Raw genomic sequence first — 22,784 nt, forward strand, 5'->3', positions numbered from 1 at the left:
TGGACTCAGAAAAATCAACTTAATTCAAAGTGGAAAAAAGTTTTCTTGCCCCATTGAGAGATATTTGTTCTTGTTTTAAGCAGAAACTCATTTCATTTCCTTCACTTTCAATGGATGTTTTTAAGTTTTGGAAAACAAGACAAACATAGCAAGGAAGATATTCATTTCTGCAGTGTTTGCAACATTTCATGCCATGCTTTTCTGCTCCGATTTAAGACCTTTTAAAGGCCTAATTCGAGGAAGGGCAAATTAAGACTTTTTAAGACCCACAGAAATCCTGATAATAAAAATGATGTATACGACTTGTGCACTTTATACGAAGATTCAGAAGCTATAAGACAGACTTTTGTCTTTATTTACTAAAAATCCTAATATAACTCTCCTTAATGCATTTTTGATTGCTCATAAAATAAATAGTGTTGCTGATTAATGAACAAAGCATCAGTTGATCCAGATGTGAATGCTTCTTCACGGATCCGACTGATCTGGTTCATGAGTTCACATCACTGTGATCGTTCAAACACACTGTATGATTCCAGAAGTTATGTGAACTACTTTAACAATACCTTTATGGTGCTTTTGCTTCCTTTGATGCTTAAAAATCTCCAGTTCTCACTTATTATTTGTAAAAAATACATATTAAAATTATTAAAATCTCTCCTTTTGTTTTTCAAGCCAGACATCTTGTTTGAAACAGCATGGGTGTGAATAATTACAGCCAACTTTTGTAAAATATTTGTGAAATTCTTACCCAGAAAGAACACCCAAAACAAGGTTGAGCACAAAAAATGAGCCGATAATGATGAGAGGAATGAAATATATCCAATTCCATGTCGACCCCAAAGCATCATTAGTCTGCGGAGAAACAACAGCAATCAATGCATAAAGTAAAGCTTTTGTGGAAAATGATCATTTAAAGGTAATTATGGTTATGTTAAATACAGTTTCTGGATAGTATAGTTGTTCATTACAGTGTATTTTTCTTTTTTTTAATTATAGTAATTAATTATAGTGCCATCATTTACTCACCCTCAAGTTGTTCCAAAGCTGTATGAATTTCTTTCTTCTGTTGAACTCAAAAGAAGATATTTTGAAGTATGTGGGTAACCAAACAGTTGATAGTAGCCATTGATTTTCATAGTATGGAGAAAGAAAATAAAATACTATGGAGATCAATGGGGACTAGAAACTGTTTGGTTACCCAAATTCTATAAAATACCTTCTTTTGTGTTCAACAGAATAAAGAAACTCATACAGGTTCAGAGGTGAGTAAATCATGACATAATTTACATTTGTGGGTGTACTGTCCCTTTAAAGGAGTAAAATCATTTATTGATAAGTCAAAGAAGCAGTCACATTAAGCAAAGGTGTTCGGTTCAAGACATCCTAAAGTCATATTTATATTGAAATCACTGCAGGTTTAGTGAATAACTTCAAATGTTAGGTTAATAAGTTTACATAAAGACAAATGATAAAATAAATCCAGTCAGTCAACTATAAAACAGACTTTTTTGAAACGCTACTGCTGTAGGAACTCACATTGTACAGGACAGCAGTCCATCCCTCCATAGTGATGCACTGAAATACTGTTAGCACTGCAAACAAGATGTTGTCAAACTGAGTGATGCCATCATTGGGCCCAATCCAGCTGCCACTGCAGGTGTACTTCTCAGGACACTTCCTCACGCCACACGCAAAATCCACCTCAGACGAGTCCACCGTCTCGTTGTCTGAGGAACAGCAATATTATATGATGCATTCAGTGAGTACACTTATATAAATGTCATTGTTTTGATAAACCACAGTATCATATACATATATATATTTGTTTTATCAAACATGAGAATGCAGTATATTATTGATGCAAGCTTTGTTTGCTTTACAGTTCAAAATAAATAGGTTTACATTATAATCATCCGTTTGAGATCCTCCTCGTCTGAAGGGGGCAGTGTCTGCTATGGCACACCACATTTAGCTTCTCAAGTGGAAGGCTGCAGCCCAGTGAAGCGGCCTTCTCAGTAGACTAGAGTGCTCCTCAGCATTACACGCTAGGATGGCCCAGCCAGCAGGTAACGTTCTCAGAACATTCTGTCAAGGTTCTCTCAAAACGTTCTTCCAGTAACATTAATAAAACAAAGTTAACTGGTCTTTAATAATGTTCTCAAAACATTAGTGACAAAACATTATTTTGGAGCTTTTTTTCTGAAACGTTTTAGTTGGACGTTTGTCTAACATTTAAAAAAAACAAAAAACGCTATTACTTGTTTCATAATGCTCAGAGAACATTCAAAAGTAACATTCCGTTAATGTTTTCAAAATTATAAAATGGAATGTTTCCTTAATGTTAATATAACCAACATTTAAAAAAAATGGATGTTCAGAGAACATTCACAAGTAACGTTTTCATAGCTTAATGTGAACATTAACACAAAAGTATTATTTATACATTGTTCATGGAACTTTTTTTCTGAAACATTTTAGTTGGATGTTCATCAATTTTTTTTTTCAATGTGACCCTGGAGCACAAAACCAGTCATAAGGGTAATTTTTTCAAAATTGAGATTTATACATCACCTGAAAGCTGAATAAATAATATTTCCATTGATGTATGGTTTGTTATGATAGGACAGTATTTGGCTGAAATACAACTATTTGAAAATCTGGAATCTGAGGGTGCAAAAAAATCTAAATATTGAGAAAATCATCTTTAAAGTTGTTCAAATGAAGTTCTTAGCAATGCATATTACTAATCGAAAATTAAGTTTTAATATATTTACTGTAGGACATTTACAAAATATCTTCATGGAACATGATCTTTACTTAATATCCTAATGATTTTTGGCATAAAAGAGAAATGTATAATTTTGACCCATACAATGTATTGTTGGCTATTGCTACAAATATCCCCCAGCGACTTACACTGCTTTTGTGCTGCAGGATCACATATGTTACAACTTGTTTCAGAGCTTTCAGAGAACATTCAAAAGTAACATTCCCTTAATGTTTGCAAAACGATAAAATTTGTATTGTTGGCTATTGCTACAAATATCCCCCAGCGACTTAACACTGCTTTTGTGCTGCAGGATCACATATGTTACAACTTGTTTCAGAGCTTTCAGAGAACATTCAAAAGTAACATTCCCTTAATGTTTGCAAAATGATAAAATGGAATGCTCCCATAACATTCACATAATCAGGATAAATAAATAAATAAATAAAACATCTTAAAAATGGACATTTAGAGAACATTCAGACATGACTTTCAAATGACTTAATTGGACATTAGCGCAAAGAAGTTATTTTTACTTTGTTCATGAAAATTTGTGAAACATTTTAGTTATGTTAGTCTAACATTTTTTAAATGTTACTACTTGTTTCATAATCTTCAGAGAACATTCAAAAGTAACATTTCCAAAATGTTTGCAAAATGATAAAACGTTCCCTCAATATTCGTATAACCATGAACATTTATATATATATATAAATGGACATTCAAAGAACATTCAGAAATAACATTTTAGCACAAAAACTTTTTTGCATTTTTTCAGACATCTTTAAATGCTTCTACTTGTTTTAGAATGTTCAGAGATTTAAAAAGATTCCAAAAGCAACAATGTTTGCAAAATGATCAACTGGAATGTTCCCTTAACATCCGTATAAGCTAGAAAAATCATTTTCAAACGTAAAAAAAAGATGTTTAGAGAACATTCAGAAATAATGTTTTCATGACTTAATGGGAATGTTAGCAAAATATTCTTAGAACATATTTGTGTTAGCTAGGGAGACAGTTTAGCAAGAACACACGGTAATGTCATAAATGTTCACGGCATTAAATTACTTTTACAAATTAATTAGGGAAAATTACAGTATAATGCAATACAGTGAATAACAACCGTCTGTGGTCTCCCAGTGCTTTGTGATTAACCTACAACGAAACAAAAGCAAGCATACGAGCTCAGTGCCGACCCATTTTCTGTAAATTATCTTTCATAATTGTGTGCTAAGGATTGTGGGAGGTCGTAGGACACAGAGGATACACTTGATGAATGATCAAAATATGCTGAATGAAGGGTGCAAAATTAAGGCTGCCTTCCAGGGATCCTTCAACCTTCGATGCAGCCTTCCGATTGAGAAACACCCTAGATTTCACAGCGGAAATGATGTGCAAGGTGCATGCTGGAATCTTTCTCCATTGGTGGCCATTCAAGAAGCTCTGTGTATTCTGATGAAATAAGATCACTGATACAATTCGATGTTGTAACTACACTGCTTCTTTTTGGGAGTGTAAAATAAAAGAGCTGTGGTGCCGTCAGCCAATCACATTCGTCATAATCAGATTTTCCAGTGGCATTTGAGTGATAAGTCACATGGCATTTAGGCTCAGGTGATTGGCAGCCAGAACTGAGCACCCGAGATCAAAGATAGCAGATTTCAAATTGCACACCACATGGCAGCTACACTCTAAAAAATGCTGGGTTAAATACAACCCAGTGCTGGGTAAAATAGGGACAAACCCAGCAATTGGGCTGTTTTGACCCCGCGGGGTCAAAACAGCCCAATTGCTGGGTTTGTCCCTATTTTACCCAGCACTGGGTTGTATTTAACCCAGCATTTTTTAGTGTACAGTATATTGTATTCGAAATATCCAGCATTCCTGTTTCATTTAAGTTAAAGGCTGAAACGTTTCTCCATACCGAGAATATCTGGAGAGGGCAGACAAGTGTGGTGTAATTTCCCACTGTAGAACTCCAGACCGATGATAGCGAACATCAGGATGGCAAAGAACAGCAGAAGACCGATCTGCAGCAGCGGCACCATGGCTTTAATAATGGACTTCAGAACTATCTGTAAACCTGGTGGAATTCCTCTGGATTAGTGCAAAGCTGTTTAAAACCAAATATCGTGTGTCATGTGTGACATTCATAATTGTTGATTTGGTGGATGAGTTACTTACTAGGGATCCCGGAGACTAGTTTGAGGGGTCTGAGCACACGCACAGCTCTCAGGGTCCTCAGGTCCACTGGGATATTCATATGAGAGCCAGCAGTGGCCAGAATCCTGCAGGAAAAAACAAACACACAGAGGAAACGGGGAAATAAGAGAAAACTGTTAAAGGGAAAGTTCACCCAAAAATGGAAATTCTGTCATCATTTTCTCAGCCTACACTCTTAAAAATAAAGATGCTTCACGATGCCATAGAAGAACCTTTTTGTCTAAATGGTTCCATAAAGAACCTTTAACATCTGAAGAACCTTGCTGTTTCACAAAAGGTTCTTTGTGGCGAAAAAAGGTTCTTCAGATTACAAAAAGGTAAGAAAGAGATGGTTCTTTAAAGAGCCTTTGACTGAATGCTTTGTGGAACCAAAAAATGGTTCTTCTACGGCATCGCTTGAATAACCTTTTGAAGCACCTTTATTTTTAAGAGTGTAATGTTGTTCCAAACCTGTACGAGTTTCTTTCTTCCACTGAACACAAAAGAAGATATTTTGTAGAATGTTGGGAACCAAACAGTGTCTGGTCCCCATTGACTTCCATTGTTTAGTTTTTTCTACACTATGGAAGTCAGCTGTGTGGTTACCAACATTCTTCAATATATCTTTTGTGTTCAGCACAAATGATGACAGAATTTTTATTGTTGGGCGAACTATCCCTTTCAATGTGGCACAGATCTGATTTATTAATTTTTTTCCCCCACCACACAGATCCTTTTCCCAATGAGTCAAAAATATGTTCATGTAACATGACGTTTTTCAAAACTGCTTGCTTGGTTTAGCATTGAATTATAACAATATTCATGAATTGCACTTTATGATAGACAGAAACTGCAAAACACGTTTACTTATGATATTTGAATATACATTATGGCTCCTCAAATGTTGTGACGCTCTCTACACAGTGAGAATAGATGTTCAGATGTAAAAACAGTTCTTTATATAAAAATTGTATATAACAAAATGTGATATGATAAAACTTTACAAAGTTCATCAACCTTAGTTAATGCTTTAGGTGTAATTAACTAATACATTTCTAGCCTTTCATGTTAATGTATTATATGAATAAATTATATGAATAAATGCTGCAAAAATATTATAAAGTGTTAGGGTTAAATTATTATTTGTGACCCTGGACCACAAAACCAGTCATAAGGGTAATTTTTTTAAAATTGAGATTTGCTGAATAAATACGCTTTCCGTTGATGCATGGTTTGCTAGGATCGGACAATATTTGGCTGAGATACAACTATTTGAAAATCTGGAATCTGAGGGTGCAAAAAAATCAAAATATTGAGAAAATCGCCTTTAAAGTTGTCCAAATGAAGTTCTTAGCAATGCATATTACTAATGATAATAAATGTTTGATATATTTACGGTAGGAACTTTACAAAATATCTTCATGGAACGTGATCTTTACTTAATATCCTAATGATTTTTGGCATAAAGGCAAAATTTATCATTTTGACCCATACAATGTATTGTTGGCTATTGCTACAAATATCCCCCAGCGACTTAACACTGCTTTTGTGGTTCAGGGTCACATATTATATTTATAGATTATATTATTTATTTATATTACTTCTATACATAGAGTGATCAAATATTGTTCTCTTTATAATCGCTGGAACAGCGTGAGCCTATCAGTGATTTGATTTCTGAATTTTCACCAAAACTCCCATTATAATCATATGCGTGATATTGCAGTTCAATGAACACATTGGTGAGAGTGCATTGTGTGCTCAGTAGACATGACTGTGTTACAGCTCTACAACCTTTGATGCAATGGGTGTAGGTCTATATATAATACTACTATACTACTGAATAAAATTCCTTTCATGTCTCCTTTAAAGTCAGCAGATGTTGAAATTGTCTTTTCTTCCCTATTGTGAGGTATATCCAAGTGAAACAGCTTCTTGAAAAGAAAAAAATTGTAGGGTGGGACTTTTGCCCTACAATTTTGCCCATCTGGAATTGATTGGACCGTTGAATCGTTGTCGTGTGCTATTGCTGCATCTCATGTGAGTTTATTGTCACATGTCGTCAGAAAAGAGAAGAGATTATGAAGGCACATGCATTTGAAAAAATTAAAGATGCACACAGATATATCATTTATAATAAACACTGCAATATTACATAAAAAAATAAGAATTGCCGATTTTGATTTAATGGTGACTTTAAATTAGTTGATGCTACAATCTGATAATATATCAGGGTATAGGGTGTTTCGCACATGCAGGTCAGATACTGTATGTGCTGCACTTAAAAGGTCATGTGAACAACCTCACAAACGAAATGGGAAGTGGGCACTTTGGCGTGCGCTGTGAGCATTAGTGAGAGCTGTTACAGTGTGCGCACTTCCCAGAGACGATACAGTGACAAATACATTAGACAACAGTATCTGTGAGCACGACTGCTAATGTTCAGGAGGAACCTAAAGTCATGAACTCAGGGATCAATTTGAATAAGAGAATATGAATAACAGTATGGAAGAGGAAAAAGGAAAAAGCGAGCGTCAGAAAGAGAGCGACTTGTGGAGCGAGTGAGTGGGTGAGTGGATGAAAGCATTGCTCGGGGGTGTAAATGGTGTGAAAATTCAAGGTTGTGAATCTTTCTGTAGCCTCCAGAGCTGCAGCACGTCCGTACTATTGTACATCATGATTTGCATCAACAAATCCTTCATATCAGGAACAGAGAGGAGCCTGCTTCATTATGCCTTTTTATAAACATCCGCTTGTCTTACAGGAGCTTTCAATCTGTGATTCAAAGGAACTTATGTAATGCTTCCTGAGCAAGTACAAAATGTACTGCGTTTAAACCATAGGACGGTCTGTTTAATAAAAATCTTCATCTAATAGAATGTGTGTTTCCTTAGGCTTAACCATGTTTTATGTATTTACTGTAGTGTCTTTAACACTGAGGCTTTTTCTAACATAACTGATTTTGTTTTGTGTAAGTCATAATAATCAGTTACGTTTGTGCCTTTGTGTCATTTCACACATTTCTATCAATCAGTGTAGCATGACCAAACACTATTAATTATTTCACAATTTGATTTCTTTGTACCTGTCGGTGAAAAAGCTGAAATGCAAACATGAAATGAATATGGGCTCACCCACACATGAACACCTACACACAGCGCTGAACTGAGCTCTGAGAGCCAGTCAACTGAGAGGGGGATGGAGGAAGATGGAGGAATAACATTATCAACACTTAGTGGTGAATCATCGGCATATCTGCAGCAAATGCTTCATGTTTCACACACTATGAAAGAAAGGCTTCATGCTGAGTCTATGCTGCGTTCTGAACATCTGAGCACACTGTACGCTCGTGTAGCGCTCCGTTGTCCACTTCCTCAAGACAAGCAGTAGAAGTCCTGATAAACTGTAAAATATTCACACTTGACGCATTATCAAATGTATTTCTAGGGGAAATCTGAATGACTAATTCTATGAATCATTTAATCTGAATTCATAACATCAGTAGCTGCGCTACGCAACTTTTGTCTCTCTATCGCCATCTGTGGCTGAATCATAAAATTGCATTTCGCTTGCAGCGGACTCGTTTTAAATCGACTTTAGGTATCATGCACTTGCAGATTTGTAAATGGCTATTGAGAAAAATTGGACATCATGCACTAAAGGACTAGCAGACTTTCAAGTCATTCTGAATACAACAAACTCATGCAGAAACATGCAGTTTGCTGCTAGGAGATGCACGATAAATTAAAACAATGTGTTCTAAAATCAGTTCAAAATATCAATCATGCTTGATATCAGATTCTACACGACAACAGTGTTTACTGTAGCAACAAGCTGCAATAACTCCTAAGCACTCACACGTACAATTTACTGACGTGATTAATATATTAAAAAAAATTTAAGTTGTGTCTCAAATGACGCACTATATACTTTTTTATGTACTCAACCATAATAAAAGCTGCAACAGTTGAGCGCATAAAGTGTCCAACATTCCACACTTAGTTTTTTCAGTTAATTAAGTGCATCATCCGGGCATTTAAAGTGTGTGTTTTTTTTTTTTTTGGAATTTTCAGTGTGAACACACTATTCAAACATGGCATAGAATAATGCATGAGTATGTGAACTGGGAGCTTGAACTTAAATGTAAAGTTAAAAAATAAATAATACATATAATATACTGACAATCACCTTAAAAACACAGGTGGTGATGAGAAAGACACATGATCAATCAAAGTTCATCACAACTAGATTTTCCACAAGCTGAGGAGGAAAATACTAATATATAGAAGGAGCACGCAGTGTCAGACACACACACACACAATACACCGTCATGGTAACACACGTGACAGTGAAATAATGTAATAAACATTAATTTAACAACATAAGATCTAACAGAAAACTGATAAGAACTATGTACATAACTGATAAGAAAAGAAGAAAGAAACCTCATTATTTCAATGAAATGTCATCAAATGTGAGCTCTCACACAGAGAATTCTGAGAATGGCAATATCCTTTTTTGATGACTGGTTCTTTTCTCTACAGAAAGCAGGACATTTAACATAATTTTACAGTAAAATTACATAAAATGCCCCATTAGATGTATCACAGCTAGGCAAGAATACCTTCAACACTTTTTAAACACTTCAACATGTTTTTAAAAAAAAACATTTTTATGTAATAGCTGAATAATGGAATTGCATTTATTTAAAAAAAAAAAAAAGACAGCTTTAAATAAAATAAAACCTGCAAAAACATGGAAACTCTAAGCAATTCTGACGACACTGATGCAATTATTCTGAATGCTTAAAATTACTTGGAAAGATTTATGACTTTATCATAATATTTATAATTTATATAAGACTGTAGTTACTGTTCATATTTTGTTCGTATATTGTCTTTATAGGTTCACGACGTCAGTGGTTCTGGAATGTTTTTGAAGTTTGTATTTTGAAGCCTGTTGAAAAGACCTGTGCATGCTGGTGTTCCCATTAGACTTTTTAACTAGCTTAACAATGCTTTCTTGGTCAACTAGAATCGGTTGAACTAAACCAGCACTAACTAGCATGTTGACCTATCAGCTGGTCTTCAGCAGGGACAGCTAATCCAATGCTTTTTACATTGGTAAAGACATTTCAGACATGCTGCATCTCTGTACTCTGCATGTAGACTGTCTCAAACATTACTTGAAGGATCACGAGAAGCTGTGTGTGAGCTGTCACTTCAATGTTATCATACTCGTATTTGTTTTATCATGTCAAATGCAAAGTTTCTCCATATGTTCCCAGAGGACCTGTGAAGGAAAAAATATCAAATTGGCTCTGTCCCAGCAGATTCGCTTGCAGCTAATCATTAATTTCAGATGAAATGAAAGCCACAAGCAATGGCCTACTGGCCTTGTTTCAGTTCCCAGATGAGTGGAATGACACATGTAGTTTTCTTTTAAGTCTGACTTACTTTCACTGTTTTTAAAGAGGTCAGGTATGTTGGAGTCAAAAGTGTGTCAGATGTGTAGCAGGGATAATCGCTTTCGTTTCAGATGTTAGCAGCCTCTCTAAGAGAGATTGTCAGGAGAAAAACTGGCATATAGACAAAAATGGATAATAAGGTTGTGTACAAACATAATTATTATTATTACATTTTAATAAGACATTGTTAAAGTGGATCTTTCAAAGCCAAACAAGTTCATAGGATCAGATATAACACATAACATCAGCCTCATTCATGAAACACAAGCAAAAAAAAATCTCTGTAAAACCACTCTGCGATTCATTTGAGAGTCGATTTATGATCAATTTACACAGGAATATGTTCTGCTCATGTTTAATGAATGAAGCCCGATGGATGCACTTAAAAATGTCTACGCAACCTTATAGAAATTACACCTTTCGTTGATGTGATGTGTGTTAAAATCAATGTCAGACCGTTTCCCAGCTTTTAACAACATCTATTAAAATGTGAAAAAAAGACCTGGCATGATTTGTCATAATTGAATCTATTAAATGGATAAAAGCTAGGGTGCAAAATCATTTCTTGCTGTAGACACCCACATTACATTGACTACAGGGGGTCAGGGTTTGGCTGGCTAGCGCAGGCCATTATGTGTGCAGAGAAGCATCTTTCTCCATTCACAGCCATTCAAAAGTAGCCATGCATTTTGACAAAGCATATTCATGAAGCGGCTGAGAGCAACTTTTACTAAGAAATGGGGAGAAACCTTAAGCTAAGAGAAAGGGCGGGGTTGACCTTGTTGCTATGGATGATGTCATCAAGCTCGCTAACTATGATTGGCTGATAGGGGATGGGTTACTGTCAGTCATCCAATCATAGGAATATTGTAGAACCAGGTAATCATGTTGCCATAATCAAATAAAGTTTTTAAAATGTAGGTGTCACTAATTAAACAAGTATATGTTCAGCTAATTGTCAGCCTCTTACATGTCTGCATCTCGTAAACAATTGTTACTTCTTGCCCAACTTGTACATGAAATGATTAAATTAAATGGAAATTATCGTGAAATGTTTATAGCCATAGGCCATTGGAAGGTTTGTGATTTGGTCTCAGTGATTTAGGAGTCGTCTTGACTAGCCCTTAACTTTTCACAGATTTAAGTGCTGATTTTACGCTTTGAGAAATACTAAAATTAGGACTGACACACCCATTATTTTAAGAGTTTATCCTAAATCGGCAAGTTAGGAGCTACTTTTAGCCTTAAGATGTGTTGTGAATACGGCCCCTGGCAACTAAATAAGCGAACATTTGTAATAAATGTTTACTATGCTATTGCTGTGAGCGTAATGTTAAATGGGTTGCATTGTCCATTACTATAAGACAAATGAAAATTAATAGTTCACTCTCCATCGTTCAAATACAGCTCAATGTTCTGGATCTTAGTGTTGTTTGTTTTCTAAAGAGAGCTAACATTCTGCAAGGTAAGTGTCATTTTTTTGTCTCACTTGTCTCATTTTTTGTCATCATTTACCATATGTAATGAGTATTTGATTTCACCATATCCTCATCAGACAAACACTTTGTCTAAACTATTGAGTCTTTATGCATCCCTGCATCTACTGATCTCCTGTACTCTAACGCAGCGGTTCTGGACCCACAGCACTGCATCTGAGATATAACATGTATAGCATCTGAGAACTTGGAAGGAAACATGGAACTGAGGTAAGCAGGAATGAAAACAGTTCCTTGATGAGGAATCCTACCTCTGCTGTTCACAGCCTACTCAAACACACAGTCCAGTAGCCAAGACATGCATCTAGCCTGCAGAGCAGATAGTGAACGGGACTGCATTCTAGTCCCTTCCCTCACTAACTTCCTTCTGTCTCAAGGACTCAGGTTATATATTTAAAGGATGCACGTCATTGCTTAGATTGCATGAATGCCCACTACTGACAGAACCCATGCAATTGGTTTAAATGGAACGCTTTAAGCCATTGATCACTTGGAACCCATTTTGCAGCTGATTTATTATTTATAGTTTTATTCTATATTAATGCATCATTATATAGACCGATGTGTGGAAGCCTGTTTCAGCCACTGGGGGAAAAAAAGGTAATTGCAACCTTTTACAACCTTTTATATCACAATCCTGACTTGTTTCTCACAATTCAGATTTTGTTTCTCAGAACTGCATGATATAAACTGACAATTTTCTCAGAATTGTAAGATATAAACTCACAACAACTATGAGTAATAAAGTCAGAACTGCAAGATATAAATGCGCAATTCTGACTTCTATTCTCATAGTTGCGAGTTTATATCCCACAACTTCACAATCCCCTTCACAATTCTCAGAATTGTGATATATAAACTTGCAATTGAGAGTTATAAAGTCCAATTCTGAAAAAATAAATAAATACTGACTATTTTCTTACAATTGCACGTTTATATCTCACAAAGTCAAAATTGTGACATATAAATGTGCAATTCTGTGAAAAAAAAAGTCAGAATTGTGAGATAAAATGTTGCAATTACCTTCTTTAAATTTTTTATTCAGTGGTGGTAACAAGCTTCCATTCCGATGGGAGTGCTTGGGCTTTTGAGGAAAACTTAAAACACACACACACATAATACGGCATAAACATAGCTACATTTTGGGACACAGAAGTGCCAGAAGGGTAAATATGAGTAGACTCGCTCTCTCGATCAGAATTGAGTGATGGAAGATCAGCAGAAACGCTCCTTGCCCACTTAACGAAGTGGAATGGACTGCCACAAATCCAGTGGAGAAGTGCTTAGGGAACTTATGATTGCAAGCAGAAATCAAAGAGCAGATACCAACTGCGGGCCATGCCTACCATAGCAATGTTTTGAAGGGAAGCACACTATTCCTAGCACTGAAGTATCAAAAATCAGTGGGGAGAAAGAAAATATAAATGTCAGATGCTTACCCACTTAGCACAACAATGAAGTCCATTACATTCCAGCCGTTTCTGAGATAGGAACCCTTATGAAAAACAAAACCGAGCGCCACCAGCTTGATACCAGCCTCAAAACAGAAGATCCCAATGAAATAAGGCTCGGTCTTCTCCTAATGGACAAGATGAGAAAGAAAAAGATCAAACGATTAAACAAAACAATCGACAGAGAATATCATAATAAGTAATATAGAAATGCACATTCTAGCTTTGATTTTATAAAGATATCAAACTGATGTCACCTGAAGAAGAAAAAAGACCCACAGATCTGTGGCCACGTTTTTGCAAATTGTCCCCTCAGTTTATAAACTGCACTCACAAATTCTTAAACTGTTTCTTAATAAACCATAGTTCCTAATCTGTGCTTTTAGATTTGTAAAACCGTACCTTCAGATTTTACAATCCGTATCCACAAATTCATAAATTGCACCCATGCTTTTGTAATCTGTTTCCATGGGTTTACAAAGTGATTTAAAAAAAAAAAAGCTTAACGAGGCTTAATGTCCTAACACAACAACCAGTGAAAAACAACTTTCTCCCACATTTCTTGTCATAAACACTATCAGCATAATCCAAGAGGAAAGACAATAATTTTACGTTAATTTTACGTTTTCTCCCCCATAGAAAACTGTGAAGAAAACATACACCTTATTGATGTAGCAAACTATTTACAGAATATGAATGCAATTCACTAAATTGCATGTTAAGCATTTTCCTCTCATAGAAAACTATTATAAAGAAAATGCTTAACGTGGCTCAATGCAGTGATACTAAAACTCAGTATACACCTTACTGCTGATGCAGCGCATTGCATTCGTATTCTGAGTTCACACATACATATTTTTAATAAACTGTATCACAGATTTAGCTTTTTTTATATCACTGTATTTGTCCCTTAAGCCACATTAAGTGTTTCTGTCCTCATCAGCTTGCCTGTATATAGTTTGTAGCATCAGTAAGATATATACTGAGTTTGGTCTTTTATTATCCTAATGCATTAAAGTGGGAATGAATTGCAAAGAATTTGTGAGTATGGTTTATAAACTGAGGGGGCGAATTGCAAAACCGTGGCCACAGATTTGCTGGCCTTTTTTCTCTCTCCATTTCCGAGTGATGATGGTTGCCACTAGCTTCTGAGTAACAGTATGCATTTTATTTTGTATTCTCTGGACTCTGGGAATCCAATAATTTAGATAATATGTAGTATAAGTAGTAGCACGAGTTTTGAAAGGTTCAGTTGTGTTTATCTAAAATATGAATGTATTAATGCTTACCAGCCTTTTGGACATAGGCGTCTTGTCCTCACCAGGAAGATGCTGTTCCAGGGATAAAACGATGCAGTTGGCTATGATGGTGGCTAGGATCATATACTCAAATGGAGTAATGGCACAGGGGTCAAGGCAAATATTACATCAGGTGACAAAATTAGAATTACTCAATTTAAAAAAAGTTTGCATCTGAATAACAAAGAATCTCCTCATCGAGACTGACACACTGTACACTTTACTTCACACATTACAAAATCTTATACACCTGCCTGCATTAATACCCCTGTCATCTGTAGAAACATATACTGTATATACGTACATAAATGTTTATGTATCAGTATATGGACTTTTAAATGCATAGTACCTAGGACTTGCATGACTGTGTAGCTGACTAGAGATCCAGCTGGCCAGTCAAGTTTACCTTATGTAAATGAGTCAGTGCTGCATTAATGGAGAGTCTGTGAGTGGATGAAGTGTACATGTCTTCACTGACAGACTGACTATAGCTGCATTGTCTTGCTTTAGCTCCTGTCCACACTGGATAGCCTTGTAGCGGTTTACACAAATTGTGGCTCATCCGTGAACACTCTGAATGAACTCAGATGTCCGTAGAACCAACAGTGCAGTGCTTGTAAAAGCTTTGTGAAACCACTTCTTGTCGAATGGACGAACTTTCTTCCTGCTGTCCTCAAGTACTACGAGCACAACTAAAGTCATGTGATCCGCAACTAGTCAACGCAGACCCAACATGCCATTCGTTGCCAACCAATCAAAGTTATTAATTGCTAGTTGGTGCCACCCCCAATATCACATTCAATTAAGTCAGTGTAACTGGCTTTGAACGTCCATCGAATGTGCCTCCGAACAACACACAGCGTTTTGTTTCTGAATGATTCCACATTTTTGAACCAATCAGGCGAAGATTCAATGACACATTCTCAAAGACGATCACTTGCTTTGTTTCTGAAAAACATCAGCCGTTTAATCGATTGAATGAATGACTCAATGACTCACTCATTAAGAGAATCACATAACAGAGAACATTGCATAACAGAGAGTCACAGTGACTTTTAGTTTCATATTTAATATATTTAACATACTTTTTTATTTAGTATTTTAATGTTATGGCCACATTGCAGCCTTAAAAGTTTATGTGTAATAAAATAATAAAAATGAATGTTGAATAAAAAAAAAATTTCTAAACCTTTTTTTTTAATGTCTATTCAATGCAAACACGATAATGACTTTAAATTATCTTTTGGGGGCCATTTTTTCAGCCCAAATTGAAGTGTGATTAATTGGCGATTAATTATTGGGCACAGCATGAATTAATTAAATAAAAAAATTAATAAATTCAATTTAATCGATTACAATTTTTTATCGATTGACAGCTCTATACATATAAACATATAAAGGCATAAAGTAGGGTTGACAGTACAATTATAGATGTAGCTACAGAAATTAATTACGGATGTAATTATAGGTATTTTTACATTTAAGTACAATTTAAAACATGTATCTGCACAATAAGTGCATTTTATCAAATTATTAATTTAAATGTAAGTGCATAGTAATTAAAGACACTTAATATGAAGCATGTCCATTTATTGTTTTCATTTTAAGTAATAATAAAAATCAACTAAACGTTTATAGAAGTGACTTATAATAAACCCCATGTAATTGATCTGAGAGTATCTTTCCTGACGCTGGTATTAAAATAGACATTCTTGGAAGTTTCCGTGGCTTTATTTATTTATTTATTTTTTCATGGGATACGCCCATATTCATTTGCTCTAGCACTTTACAGAAGTTGTGTAAGAAAAATAAATAAATAAATAAAACAGACTACAGCCCTATTTATTTGGTAATTGTTACTCGTCAGTAAAAATAAATCTGTATGACTCCTCGGTTAAAAAACTCATGTGTTCAGATGACGATTTATTCAAAGTGGAGGAGGTTGTTTTGTGATCTTACAGGACCCCAGAAACGTGCTTCTCAAATTGTCAGTCACATGTTCAACATTTATTTAAATATCCTATTTTATAATAGGAAAATTGATGCACTATGGGTTTTATCTCCCCAAATGATGAATGCAAGTTTAAAAATATAGAAATTAGCAGAAATAAGTTTGCAAGCTCTTATTTAAATGAGGTAAACATTTGACCCTAAACTATATAAATATATATAATACAAAAGTTTATTGCAAAATAAAAGTGTGCACATTGTAACATGCACATTGCAATGAAGTGCAACAGTTGGATGCTTGTAAACTCAGAGATGTAGATTCAGACACAATTAAATTACCACACAACTTTGGTTTTTGTCAAAAAGCAAAAAAACATTTTGTACCTCTGCCATACATTTTTATGTGTGGTGGAAAAACACAAAAACAACAACATTCTGGATTCGGATGGCAATAAAATCACCAACTAGCCCACATAACAACATCCAATGTTTTTCACAAACCAGCTACTTAATAAGCATCACCTTTACTGTTGATCATATTTCGTCATTTGAACAAACGTTTTAAAGTGTAGCGCTTACAGTAAGTCGTCTGCACTGGCTGTGCTACGGACATGAATGATACCTCAACTCATGCAGCTTGTAGAGGAAAGCTGTAAAACTACTTTTCTATGCAACCGGGGGAGGGCCAATTTTCACCATTCTTGTCAGATAAGATGGTTGCAAGCGAGGTAAAATACTTGGAAGCTATTATACAAAAAAATGGCATCATAAAATAATAAGCATAGTATTGTCAGTTCAGTCAGGGATGCACTAACCTAGAATTTTCAGCTTTTTTTATTTTTGGCATCTCTCTAGCAGCGAGGATTGCCATGGCAACCTGCTTTCTACACTTAACCTCCTCCAGGGAGGGTGGACTGTGAGTTTCGCTCACCTGAGAAACAGCCAAACATTATCTCAAGTGCTGCTTGTAATGCGCTTTCAGGCTCAAGTATGAAAATCATGAGCATTCCTCATAAGCATGTGCAATGACCTGAAATCTGTTGCTGCTGATTGGATCGGTAGAGGTGAATTTAATTCATTAAGTTGAAGGAATGTCAGAAAACATGAAATATATACTCTATTCAGATTGTTGTGTAGTAGCCACTTGTTCATCAAGTATTGAAAATAACAAGTAATGAAAGCCAGAGTACACATGGCCTTATACAGGAACTAAATCAGGGTGACAACTACTATTAGTTTAGTAGTAGAAAAACTAGTAGTCAGCAAGTCTAATAAACATTACGATTTCCTCATAGCCATATGTCTGTTTCTTCTTTAAGAGTTGTAGCTTATTTATTCACTTTGATCCTAAAACTGGTATACAAATATACATGTAGGCTATATAACATGCTGCACAAACAGTAACAAGCATGCACTATATAACAGCATGGATTCGAGTGTAATACTAGTACAGTGTCTTGGGTTCTTTCCCACCATTGCATAACATTGCATTTTTCAGACTGTGTTCAAAATATTAATGACATCTGTAGGTGTGTAATTGTCCAAAACAGTTAGCTAGGGAAAAACATTTGTGATTTATTTCCCCCAAACACAATCTCAAGGGCTTTGATATAATCATTATGAAATTATATAACTATATGAACTATAGCCCAGAGAAAAACTGCATTGTTCATAAATTTATCTTTTTTTAGAAGACTTAACTGAGTTGTCATTATTTTTTGTCTCAGATGTTTCTTCCAATGTCCTAAAATAGATAAATTAGATCATTGTTGCATACAGTAAGAGTTTAGAGACATAAAAACTAATGCAGGTAGCTTTAACAGATTTGTTCGTTCAACTTATTATTATTCAACTGCACTTGGGTTCCAACTTTATGTCATTCTGCTGAAGAATGCACAACCGTCAACTATAAACCCAGCAAGCAAACTGTCCTCTCTTAGTCAAGGACAGAGAGGCATACGTACCACAATGAACATACGAAAACATGCATCTATCTACATTTACTACTCTAGCACTCCAAAAACATCTGAAATGAACACTACTGGCAGTAAATCACCAACCACTTTAATTCCTGTTCACAAAAATTACGATTACAGGGCAGATTATCCATTAATAAAGATTTATTTTTGCATGATACTATGTTATGACCTCAAAACACTTCCACCATAGTGTATGATTTATAAACTAATACATATTCACGTCTGTATCACGTAACATCTGTATTCGTATGGTTTTTCTGACTAAGTAAACTTGCTCTGTAGCGCACCCGGTACAACATTGCACTTATGATGTGAAGCGCTCGGGTACGAGTCCCATGAAACATGAGTCACGATAAAAGAGCACAAAGACTTGTAGAAGCACATTAGAATGGCATGGTAGATTCAGCAAATGCATTTTAATCTCACAATTGCTTTTGTTAACACTGTCGTTTAGGTTTAGTGTAGGTGCGTTCTTTCTTATTTTTTTTTAGATGCAATAGAGCTCTGACCTTTTAGCACCACTCACCGGACATTTAATTTCCAAACTGCCGCAGTACAGACTATCAACATTGCCAGATTCACATCCATCTGTTTTGGATAGAATTAAACATGCTTTTAGTGCCACTCGCTGAACATTTCATTTCATTTAGAAGGTGTTGCAAAACATCCAAAAAGCAACGCAATGTCATTTTTGCAGAAATGCCACTACAGGCACATTTTTCCAACGGGCCTGCTTTTGTAAGATTTCTCATTTGGTAGATTTTAATGAGACTGTTCTCAAATATGTTTGTTTAAATGTTGCAATTACAAGCAAAGTAATGGTGAATGGTGTTCACTCTTTTCCCTCAGTTTGGCCCAATAATGCCAGATTTCTCACTTCCATCTGCTGTCACGTTCACAGCCACGAGTCCACACTCATGCCGACCATCGACCCTGAGTCAGCGCACATATCTGCTACAGATGAGGTTATATCCATCTCAAACCAAACTTGTGTGCTATCAGCGCCCGAGCTGTTCACATCTACAAACCAGGAACTCAGACTCCCTGCCTCAAACCAGAAGCTTCCCTTTTCTGCAGCCTCTCTAGGGTTCTCAGTTATGCCAAGTTATGCATTCCTTGTCATAAGCTGTGTTTACACCTGGTATTAACATGTGTTTGTTCAGTCGGATCACAAGCAGACGAGGGAGACACATTCCCATTTGCACCCGGTGTTTTGATCCATCCTCTTTTGTCATATTCGACCACTTTCCTGATTTCTTTGAGGTAAGTGTCTATAGGCGGGTGTATGTATGGAGTTTTTCTGAACTTTCGATCTAATATTGCGAAATAAGCTTGTGCAATTCACATATGAATGCTAAAGGAGACAATGGAAAACGATACGGAGAGCAGCAGCTTATGTTTCTGCTCTGACAGCCACAAAACTATGCCAAACGCTGTGGGTTTGTGTCAGAATCAGGAAGAGAACATTGTGCTTTTTACATTTCTTTCCCCATCAAACCAAACTTACAATTTTAGATGGCAAAGTTTAAATTCCGTCTGGCTAGCGTGCTTTAATGACACGTCCTGTAATGTTTACGCATTAGGGCAGTAGGCGGAGAGGAGGCGGTCTCTAGTGGTTGTTCGAACACATTCAACAACATGAGCGTTACGAAAGCAATCTGGTCGAATGCATTTTCAACTACCTCTGGACGTGGACTATAATGGATAAGCTCAAAACAATTCAGACCCCATTTACATCTGTATTTAGGACTGTCCACTTGTGATGGGATCGACAAAAATGCATCTTAAAGGGGTCCTATTATGCTTTTCCAACTTTAGTTAGTGTGTAATGTTGCTGTTGTGTGTAAGAAAAAGGTCTGCTGGGTTGAAAGCTCGAAGTTCGCTCTAAAAGGAGATTTTCTCTTTAACTGAAAACATTTTTTAAGAACTACAACAAACGGCATGTTTGGACAACAGCGTGCTTCTTCCGGATTTTGTGACATCACAAAGTCCCTCATTTAAATAATTTGCACTAATTCGCGGATATGCAAAAAAGGAGACGAGGCCTGGTTGAGCTGCGCTACAGAAGACGAAGAACAGCAGCTGCTTTAGTAGCGTGTTGTCTCTATGTCAATATATATTTATATTTATATATAACCAATCAGAGCACATTCTGTGTTTCAGAAGTAGGGGTTTCATCGAAACAGTGAGTACGAGACAGTTTGGGAAGAGATGGTGCTGCAATAATGTAAAATATGTAAAAAATAATGTGCTTTTGGAACAATCAAGCGTAAAAACCTATTATTGTGCACCCCAAAAAACAAATCAAGACTCTGTAAAAGGGCATAACTGGCTAGGTGCACAAGATGGTATCAGTGAGCTTTGGCGAAGCGAGTGTGGGCATGCTTACTTCTGGTCTTTGCAACGTTTGCATAAAAAAAATATATATATATCCTTGCATTTTTGTCTATCTCTGTCTGGAAATTCATCAAGATACAATGCGGAGATTGCTTCATTCTTTCTGCTGCTCATTATGCGGTTCAGCATCAGTGGTTAGTCAAAATCTACAGGGATCTCTTCATTCAAACACAAACCACACAAATGTGCAATACTGTACATTTTCAGAGAGTTGATTTTGTTTTGACTGCTATCTATGAGATCATAAGGTGTGCGACTGTCAAACGAGACGCTCAGAGATTTCAACCTGCTATAGGTTTGCATTTATTAATAGATCTGCGTTTATATTGTTTTTATTAGTATTTATCTGTTTTGAGAAAATGAGTTTAAGAGCATCTGTTGCATAAATCATTATCTGGTGTCTATAAGCAGTGCATATATTTTTACGAACTGTTTGCATTAATGAACTAAAGTAAAACAAACCTTTTAGTTATATCTATAGCTATTTATTAATTTGATCATTTATAGACCGTGCTTTCATTTAAAAATATGTTTTTGTGCAAAGTGCAAACGTAACATAAAATATGTAGTGGAAATATTGATGGAAGAAATAGATGTATGTGCAGAATTGAGAAACGGAGATTAATTGTCTCACAAGGCAAATGCTTTTCAGTTCAAAAACGTCAATGCAATACAAACATTTTTGAGAAATAAGTAATTTGTACATTTACATAATTGGTAAGCGAAAAAGACATTGTGTAGCTATGTGTGCACAGCATGAGTTCAAGTCAACTTTCATTTCTTGAACAGTAGGGATTAGTGCATTTCCTTCATTCACCTCTGCCTGACCCAAACATCTGGATGGCTCACTTAACATTTTTATTTTGCATGTCAAGTCACGTCACTGCAATTGATACCCCAGCCCACATGCTTGTGTTTGCACTCACAGAATCAGTTTCTACAGCCAGCGTGGATCACTATCCAGCACCACCACAAGGTCACAATCCAAGTCCACCACAGTCCTGAATCCCAGGTCCTCCACAGCCACAAGTTCACAAACCTGTGGTCCAGGTCCACTTTAGTCTTCACGTTTGGGCAAACCCAGATCACAGCTGTCAGCATCCACCAGCACTGAGCCATTATTGAGTCTGAGTTGCCATGATTGAGTTGTTTAAAGTTTAGGATGTTATGCAATGCTTTGCCCACAAGAAATCCACCCCTACACTCTCAAATGTACCATTAAGGTACTAATATGTACATTTATGGTACTAATATGCATTCTTTAAGGGTAAATAAGGTACAAAAGTTTACCTTTTCCAAAGACACTGCCCCACTGACAGATTTTGTACCTTTTTCCTGAGAATGTAGGGAAGGGGCTCTGTAAATGTTTTGTTGATTTATGCGGTCATGCTGCGTACTTGTCTGTTTGTTGTAATATTTCTTATGTCTTAATTTTAAAGTTCTGTTTTTTGGTATTCAGTTCTGTATTCAGGTGTGTCTTGTTATTGGTTAACTACCCTCAATTAGTCCTTAGGTCTTGTTGATTAGTCTAGTCTTGTTATTGGACATGAATTCATCCAATCCAACTGCATACACACATGTACAGTCTGCATTTCTTTCATTCTTGAACATGAATGCACACAAAGAAATGCACATTTCCACATTTTCACGTCAAGGTCAGATGTTCAGAAAATCGGAATGACGAGAAATGTTTGCATTTGTATTGAATTGTCTGTCTTTTAAATGCTTGGCAAATATGACAGAGGACAACGCATGTAAGATCACTGGATTCTCA

The 22,784-nt window shown here is 36.0% G+C and overlaps 1 protein-coding gene across 1 annotated transcript in view; it reads right to left on the minus strand.

Moving 5' to 3' along the window:
• The window catches only part of LOC107562853 (voltage-dependent R-type calcium channel subunit alpha-1E-like), a 72,099-nt gene that overhangs the window by 48,549 nt on the left and 766 nt on the right, over window positions 1-22,784 (minus strand). The window contains exons 2-7 of the mRNA XM_016247596.1: window positions 14,676-14,793; window positions 13,375-13,514; window positions 4,955-5,058; window positions 4,695-4,853; window positions 1,540-1,730; window positions 752-855 (exon numbers count right to left, since the gene is read on the minus strand). Of these exons, the coding sequence (XP_016103082.1) occupies window positions 752-855; window positions 1,540-1,730; window positions 4,695-4,853; window positions 4,955-5,058; window positions 13,375-13,514; window positions 14,676-14,793 (816 nt within the window). The remainder of the gene's footprint in view (window positions 1-751; window positions 856-1,539; window positions 1,731-4,694; window positions 4,854-4,954; window positions 5,059-13,374; window positions 13,515-14,675; window positions 14,794-22,784) is intronic.

This window comes from Sinocyclocheilus grahami, unplaced genomic scaffold, assembly GCF_001515645.1.
Source record: "Sinocyclocheilus grahami isolate Dianchi unplaced genomic scaffold, SAMN03320097.WGS_v1.1 scaffold844.1, whole genome shotgun sequence".
Classification (NCBI taxonomy): Eukaryota; Metazoa; Chordata; class Actinopteri; order Cypriniformes; family Cyprinidae; genus Sinocyclocheilus; species Sinocyclocheilus grahami.